Source organism: Lipotes vexillifer, unplaced genomic scaffold (genome assembly GCF_000442215.2).
Source record: "Lipotes vexillifer unplaced genomic scaffold, Lipotes_vexillifer_v1.1 scaffold1339, whole genome shotgun sequence".
NCBI classification, from domain to species: Eukaryota; Metazoa; Chordata; class Mammalia; order Artiodactyla; family Lipotidae; genus Lipotes; species Lipotes vexillifer.
This window is the reverse complement of record NW_006771642.1, coordinates 188,268-196,996: the sequence shown is the minus strand read 5'-3', so window position 1 is coordinate 196,996 and position 8,729 is coordinate 188,268. Positions and strand designations below refer to the sequence as shown.

Sequence of the window (8,729 nt, the reverse complement as noted above, 5' to 3'; positions counted from 1 at the left end):
AACCCGTGTCCCCTGCATCGGCAGGCGGACTCTCAACCACTGCGCCGCCAGGGAAGCCCCAACTCTACGTCTTAAACAAAAACTGTTAATCTACAGGCTAGGCCATCTCAGATCACAGGTTGCCTGTGTTGAGGGGAGACCTGCCTCTCTAACCTCTAACTGCGTCCTGAGAACCAGCAGAGGACTTGAGTATGGCTGTCCTTTCCTCCCAGTCCGCTCCTCTCCAGGCTGAGCATTTGGAATGCTTCCAGAAGACACGGATGGAATCCCCTTCACCGCCTGCCTCAGGTCACAAGGCGGTGTTGGAGTGACAATACACAAGCATCTCCTTGTGATTTAGCACTGAGTCTGTGCAGACTGCCTTCCTTCTGTTCAGCCTACAGGGGCAAGCTGGGGGGCTCGACTCACATGCATTAGTGTCCAGCCAGGGACAGAATGCCATCAGTTAATGTAGTCCAACACAGAAAGGGCTTTCCACAGTGCTTTGGCCAGTAGGGCAAATGCCCATCCTAGCTTGATGGACATTCAGTCTAGCACCAGCAATGTGAATTCTTAATTGCACCATCTAAGCAGTTGCCTTGTCAATGAATTTATTGGAAGCATCAAGTTCACCATTCCTGAGTAGCCTCCAATGCCATTATCACTGCCCTATCGACCAGATTCAGGCGGTCCGCTTCCTGCCCTGGTGCCTCTCAAGACATGCTCTAGGTAGCTTTTCCCAGTGCCAGACCCACACTACCTGGATTTACCTGTAAGGTGTGCAGCACTGCCATCTGCTGAGAGCATGGCCTTCGTCTCCAAATAAAGCAGCTTAGTTTCAGGAAGACACTGGGCATCCCCAGGCAGCAATGTCTTAGATTGACACTGCTGTGAAAATATGCTCGTGCTGGCAGCCATCCCAGGTCTCAGAGTATATAACTGGACTCTTATCTTTGTTGTATTGAATACTGAGGCATCCAGGGCATTACCTGCTATGTAGTTGGGAAGTGGAAGCACATGTAAAGAGTGGACGTCCTGAGAGCACAGGTCAGAGGTTGGCCACAGTGCAGGCTTTGGACGTGCAGAGCCTGGATGCTGAGAGAGTTATGGAGAAGGCAGAAAAAGTGCTACCAGAGTGGGCAGTGGGACGCCTCACGTCCCCTGCCTCCCAGAGAAGGACCCCAGAAAGCCCTGATTCCAGACTCATCCCTCCCTGTCCCCACTCTGACCTTTGCCATCCACAGGCTTGCAGCTGTCTGCTTAGTCCTAGTGCCAGAACATTGCAGGGGAGGAGGCAGTTTCCACACTGTGAAGCTAAAGCCTGAGAAGATGCTTCTGTTCATCAATTGGCAACATCTGTTTTGAGTTGATGCCTCTGCTCGGGCCTGAAGGGACACTGTTGCTGTCATCACCCTCTTCCCTTGTTTTCTGAAAGCTACCAAGTTACACTGAAATGATCTGCAGGACGGAGCATGGCCAGGATCCTCCTAGTGTCTTTCCGGATGTCTGCGGCTCCTGGGCTGGGCCCTGAGACAATTTCCATGTGCAGTGCAGAATGGCTCTTGCCTTCAGTGACAATCAAAATTCACAGGCATGCAGCCCTGCTTCTGCACTTTGGAAGGAACTTGGCTACAGGGTGATCGCATTAGATAAGGCCCATATACGTGCCTGCAGCACTACGTGCTTTATAAACTTGCCTAGGTCTTCACTCACTCTAATATATTTATCAAATCTTAGGTGTGGAAATGCTCCTTTGGACCACCTTCCTCTAAACAGAATAACCACCATGAGGAAAAGGTTCAGGTCAGTAAGCCTTTCTGATGTATGTTTTGGGGCTATGCTGGTAGATAGCTTAAATGCACTAAGCTAAGGAGTAGCCGAACTTGAAGACGGGGCTTAGCCTTGGAGAGCACCAAGAGACCCGCACATCAGGGTTGCAGTGGTTGAGATGAGAAAGGGAGTTGGGTGGATTTATTTTGCATATTAAGACCATGTAGGAGGAGGGAAAACAGGATGGTGGGAAGTCAAGATTGAAAAACACAAGGCCAACAGGAGAACCCAGTAACTTAGATACCAAAAGAGTCATGGACATCCTTGCCTCACCCCCAGATATCGAAAGCAAGCTCACAGAAGTTCTTTCTCTAGAAATGGCCTTGGCCCTGTGAAAGAAGGAGAAGCCCAGTATGCTGTGGTCCACTGCACAGGCTACATCAAGGCTTGGCCTCCAGCAGGTAAGCAGAACCTGAATATTCATTCCCAGGGGATCTCATGTTATTTCACCTCACCATGGTATCCTGTCAGAAATGCATTCCTTTTTTGTTTTTTTTAACATCTTTATTGGAGTATAATTGCTTTACAGTGTTGTGTTAGTTTCTGCTGTATAACAAAGTGAATCAGCTATATGCATACATATATTCTCACATCCCCTCCGTCTTGCATCTCCCTCCCACCCTCCTTATCCCGCCCCTCTAGGTGGTCACAAAGCCCCGAGCTGATCTCCCTGTGCCATGCAGCTGTTTCCCACTAGCTATCTATTTTACATTTGGTAGTGTATATATGTCAGTGCTACTCTCTCACTTTGTCCCAGCATACCTTCCCCCACCGCGTGTCCTCAAATCCATTCTCTACGTCTGTGTCTTTATTCCCGTCCTGCCCCTAGGTTCATCAGAACCATTTTTTTTTTTTAGATTCCATATATGTGTGTTAGCATATGGTATTTGTTTTTCTCTTTCTGACTTACTTCACTCTGTATGACACACTCTAGGTCCATCCACCTAACTACAGATAACTCAATTTCATTTCTTTTTATGGCTGAGTAATATTCCACTGCATATATGTGCCACATCTTCTTTATCCATTCATCTGTCGATGGACACTTAGGTTGCTTCCACATCCTGACTATTGTAAATAGTGTTGCAATGAACACTGTGGTACATGACTCTTTGGGGGTTTGTTTTTTTTTTAATGTTTATTTATTTATTTATTTGTTTTCTTATTAGTCATCCATTTTATACACATCAGTGTATATATGTCAATCCCAATCTCCCAATTCATCACAGCACCACCCCCACCAGCTGCCACTCTCCCCACTTGGTGTCCATACGTTTTTTCTCTACTTCTGTGTCTCAATTTCCGCTCTGCAAACCGATTCATCGGTTCCATTTTCTAGGTTCCACATGTATGTGTTAATATATATTTCTTTTTCTCTTTCTGACTTACTTCACTCTGTATGACAGTCTCTAGATGCATCCACGTCTCTACAAATGACCCAATTTTGTTTCTTTTGATGGCTCAGTAATATTCCATTGTATATATGTACCACATCTTCTTTATTCATTCGACTGTCAGTGGGCATTTAGGTTGCTTCCATGACCTGGCGATTGTAAATAGTGCTGCAATGAACATTGGGGTGCATGTGTCTTTTTGAATTATGGTTTTCTCTGGGTATATGTCCAGTAGTGGGATTGCTGGGTCATCTGGTAATTCTATTTTTAGTTCTTTAAGGAACCTCCATACTGTTATCCATAGTGGCTATATCAATTTACATTCCCACCAACAGTGCAAGGGGGTTCCCTTTTCTCCACACCCTCTCCAGCATTTATTGTTTGTAGATTTTTTGATGATGGCCATTCTGACCAGTGTGAGGTGATACCTCATTGTAGTTTTGATTTGCATTTCTCTAATGATTAGTAATGTTGAGCATCTTTTCATGTGTTTGTTGGCAATCTGTATATCTTCTTTGGAGAAATGTCTGTTTAGGTCTTTGGCCCATTTTTGGATTGGGCTGTTTGTTTTTTTGATACTGAGTTGCATAAGCTGCTTGTATATTTTGGAGATTAATCCTCTGTCAGTTGCTTCGTTTGCAAATATTTTCTACCATTCTGAGGGTTGTGTTTTCATCTTTTTATGGTTTCCTCTGCTGTGCAAAAGCTTTTAAGTTTCATTAAGTCCCATTTGTTTATTTTTGTTTTTATTTCCATTTCTCTAGGAGATGGCTCAAAAAGGATCTTGCTGTGATGTATGTCATAGAGTGTTCTGCCTTTGTTTTCCTCTAAGAGTTTTATAGTGTCTGGCCTTAATTTAGGTCTTTAATCCATTTTGAGTTTATTTTTGTGTATGGTGTTAGGAAGTGTTCTAATTTCATTCTTTTACATGTAGCTATCCAGTTTTCCCAGCACCACTTATTGAAGAGGCTGTCTTTTCTCCATTGTATACTCTGGCCTCCTTTATCAAAGATAAGGTGACCATATGAGTGTGGGTTTATTTCTGGGCTTTCTATCCTGTTCCATTGATCTATATTTCTGTTTTTATGCCAGTACCATACTGTCTTGATTACTGTAGCTTTGTAGTATAGTCTGAAGTCAGGGAGCCTGAATCCTCCAGCTCCGTTTTTCTTTCTCAAGATTGTTTTGGCTATTCAGGGTCTTTTGTGTTTCCATACAAATTGTGCAATTTTTTGTTCTAGTTCTGTGAAAAATGCCATTGGTAGTTTGATAGGGATTGCATTGAATCTGTAGATTGCTTTGGGTAGTATAGTGATTTTCACAATGTTGATTCTTCCAATCCAAGAACATAGTATATCTCTCCATCTGCTTGTATCATCTTTAATTTCTTTCATCAGTGTCTTATAGTTTTCTGCATACAGGTCTTTTGTCTCCTTAGGTAGGTTTATTCCTAAGTATTTTATTCTTTTTGTAAAAATAGTAAATTAGAGTGTTTCCTTAATTTCTCTTTCAGATTTTTCATCATTAGTGTATAGGAATGCAAGAGATTTCTGTGTATTAATTTTGTATCCTGCTACTCTACCAAATTCATTGATTAGCTCTAGTAGTTTTCTGGTAGCATCTTTAGGATACTCTATGTATAGTATCGTGTCATCTGCAAACAGTGACAGTTTTACTTCTTTTCCATTTTGGATTCCTTTTATTTCTTTTTCTTCTCTGATTGCTGTGGCTAAAACTTCCAAAACTATGTTGAATAATAATGGTGAGAGTGGGCAACCTTGTCTTGTTCCTGATCTTAGTCAGTTTTTCACCATTGAGAACGATGTGAGTTTGTCATATATGACCTTTATTATGTTGAGGTAGGTTCCCTCTGTGCCTACTTTCTGGAGAGTTTTTATGGTAAATGGGTGTTGAATTTGTCAAAAGCTTTTTCTGCATCTATAGAGATTATCATATGGCTTTTATCCTTCAATTTGTTAATATGGTGTATCACATTGAATGATTTGCATATATTGAAGAATCCTTGCATTCCTGGGATAAACCTCACTTGATCATGGTGTATGATCCTTTTAATGTGCTGTTGGATTCTGTTTGCTGGTATTTTGTTGAGATTTTTGCATTTATTTTCATCAGAGATACTGGCCTGTAGTTTTCTTTTTTTGTGACGTCTTTGTCTGGTTTTGGTATCAGGGTGATGGTGGTCTCGTAGAATGAGTTTGGGAGTATTCCTCCCTCTGCTATATTTTGGAGGAGTTCGAGAAGGATAGGTGTTAGCTCTTCTCTAAATGTTTTATTAGAATTCACCAGTGAAGCTATCTGGTCCTGGGCTTTTGTTTGTTGGAAGATATTTAATCACAGTTTTAATTTCAGTGCTTGTGGTTGGTCTGTTTATATTTTCTCTTTCTTCCTGGTTCAGTCTCAGAAGGTTGTGCTTTTCTAAGAATTTGTCCATTTCTTCCAGGTTGTCCGTTTTATTGGCATATTGTTGCTTGTAGTAATCTCTCATGATCCTTTGTATTTCTGCAGTGTCAGTTGTTACTTCTCCTTTTTCATTTCTAATTCTATTGATTTGAGTCTTCCTTTTTTTCTTGATGAGTCTGGCTAATGGTTTATCAATTTTGTTTATCTTCTCAAAGAACCAGCTTTTAGTTTTATTGATCTTTTCTATGTTTCTTTCATTTCTTTTTCATTTATTTCTGATCTGATTTTTATGATTTCTTTCCTTCTGCTAACTTTGGGGGTTTTTTTGTTCTTCTTTCTCTAATTGCTTTAGGTGTAAGGTTAGGTTGTTTATTTGAGATTTTTCTTGTTTCTTGAAGTAGGATTGTATTGCTATAAATTTCCCTCTTAGAATTGCTTTTGCTGCATCCCATAGGTTTTGGGTCCTCATGTTTATGTTGTCATTTGTTTCTAGGTATTTTTTGATTTCCTCTTTGATTTCTTCAGTGACCTCTTGGTTATTTAGTAGGGTATTGTTTAACCTCCATGTGTTTGTAATTTTTACAGTTTTTTTCCTGTAATTAATGTCTAGTCTCATAGCGTTGTGGTTAGAAAGGATACTTGATACAATTTCAATTTTCTTAAATTTACCAATGCTTGATTTGTGACCTAAGATATGGTCTATCCTGGAGAATGTTCCATGAGCACTTGAGAAGAAAGTGTATTCTGTTGTTTTTGGATGGAATGTCCCATATATATCAATTAAGTCCACCTTTTTAATGTGTCATTTAAAGCTTGTGTTTCCTTATTTATTTTCATTTTGGTTGATCTGTCCATTGCTGAAAGTGGGGTGTTAAAGTCCCCTACTGTGATTGTGTTACTGTCAATTTCCCCTTTTATGGCTGTTAGCATTTGCCTTATGTATTGAGGTGCTCCTATGTTGGGTGCATAAATATTTACAATTGTTATATCTTCTTGTTGGATTGATCCCTTGACCATTATGTAGTATCCTTCTTTGTCTCTTGTAATAGTCTTTATTTTAAAGCCTATTTTGTCTGATATGAGAATTGCTACTCCAGCTTTCTTTTAATTTCCATTTTAATGGAATATCTTTTTCCATCCCCTCACTTTCAGTCTGTATGTGTCCCTAGGTCTGAAGTGGGGCTCTTTTAGACAGCAAATATATGGGTCTTGTTTTTGTATCCATTCAGTCAATCTGTGTCTTTTGGTGGGAGCATTTAGTCCATTTACATTTAAGGTAATTATCGATATGTATGTTCCTATTACCATTTTCTTGATTGTTTTGGGTTTGTTATTGTAGGTCTTTTCCTTCTCTTGTGTTTCCTGCCTAGAGAAGTTCCTTTAGCGTTTGTTGGTGGTGCTGAATTCTCTTAACTTTTGCTTATCGGTAAAGGTTTTAATTTCTCCGTCGAATCTGAATGAGATCCTTGCTGGGTAGAGTAATCTTTGTTGTAGGTTTTTCCCTTTCATCATTTTAAATATGTCCTGCCATTCCCTTCTGGCTTGCAGAGTTTCTGCTGAAAGATCATCTGTTAACCTTATGGGGATTCCCTTGCATATTATTTGTTGCTTTTCCCTTGCTGCTTTCAGTATTTTTTCTTTGTATTTAATTTTTGATAGTTTGATTAATATATGTCTCAGCATGTTTCTCTTTGGGTTTATCCTATATGGTACTCTCTGTGCTTCCTGGACTTGATTGACTATTTCCTTTCCCATGTTAGGGAAGTTTTTGACTATAATCTCTTCAGATACTTTCTCAGACCTTTTCTTTTTCTCTTCTTCCTCTGAGAACCCTATAATTTGAATGTTGGTGCATTTAATGTTGTCCCAGAGGTCTCTGAGATTGTCCTCAATTCTTTTCATTCTTTTTTCTTTATTCTGCTCCCTAGCAGTTATTTCCATCATTTTGTCTCCCAGCTCACTTCTCCATCCTTCTGCCTGTTATTCTGTTACAGATTCCTTCTAGAGTATTTTTAATTTCAGTAATTGTGTTGTTCATCACTGTTTGCGCTTTAGTTCTTCTAGATCCTTGTTAAATGTTTCTTATATTTTCTCCATTCTGTTTCCGAGATTTTGGATCATCTTTACTAACATTACTCTGAATTCTTTTTCAGGTAGGTTGCCTATTTTGTCTTCATTTATTTGGTCTTGTAGGTTTTTACCTTGCTCCTTTGTCTGTAACAAATGTTTTTGTCATTTCACTTTTTTTTTTTTTCAATGAGTGGTGCTGTATTCCTGTCTTACTTGTTTTTTGGCCTGAAATGTCCAGCACTTGAGTTTGCAGTCAGTTGGATAGAGCTGGGTCTTGGTGCTGAGATGAGGACCTCCAGGAGGCCTCACTCTGATTGATATTCCCTGGGTCTGAGGTTCTCTGTTAGTCCAGTGGTTTGGACTCAGAGCTCCCACCACAGGAGCTCGGGCCCAACCTCCAGCCTGGGAACCAAGATCCCGCAAGCTGGTCGCTGGGGTTCCCTCCATCCCCTTAGGTGTCCGTGGTCCCCCACTGGTACCTGGTAGGTGCCCTAGTTGTGAGGAGACATGAATTACGCGTCCTCCTAGTATGCCATCTTGACTTCACCAGAAATGCATTCTTGAAGAAAAATACAGGAAAATAGTCTTATTTTCCTTTGTAACTGAAAAAAAAATGTCCTGCTATTTGAAACAAAGGTTTCTAAAAAGAGCAATCCTGCAAAGGTGGTGGAAGCCTCACAAATCCTTTCTATGATCTGTCACCCAGAGCACTCTGTAAAGTCAGAGTGACATTTGAAATGATAATTGTATTTAAGTCATTAGAGAAATGCAAATCAAAACCACAATGAAATACCTATTACGCTCACTAGGATGGTTCAAATAGACAGACAATAACACCTGCTGGTAAGGATTTGGAGCAACTAGAACCCTCACACTTTGCATTGGGGATGTAAAATGGTGCAGCTGCTTTGGAAAACAGTCTGGCAGTTTCTCAAAAGGTTAAACACAGAGTTGCCATATGACTCAGTGATTTCACTCCTAGGTGTGTGTGTGTGTGTATGTGTGTATATATATATATATATATATATATATATA

The 8,729-nt window shown here is 40.3% G+C and overlaps 1 protein-coding gene across 1 annotated transcript in view; it reads left to right on the top strand.

Moving 5' to 3' along the window:
• Window positions 1-8,729, top strand: part of ARNT2 (aryl hydrocarbon receptor nuclear translocator 2) — a 149,910-nt gene that overhangs the window by 70,717 nt on the left and 70,464 nt on the right. Inside the window, exons 7-8 of the mRNA XM_007447062.1 lie at window positions 1,717-1,782; window positions 2,125-2,210. Coding sequence (XP_007447124.1) covers window positions 1,717-1,782; window positions 2,125-2,210 — 152 coding nt within the window. The remainder of the gene's footprint in view (window positions 1-1,716; window positions 1,783-2,124; window positions 2,211-8,729) is intronic.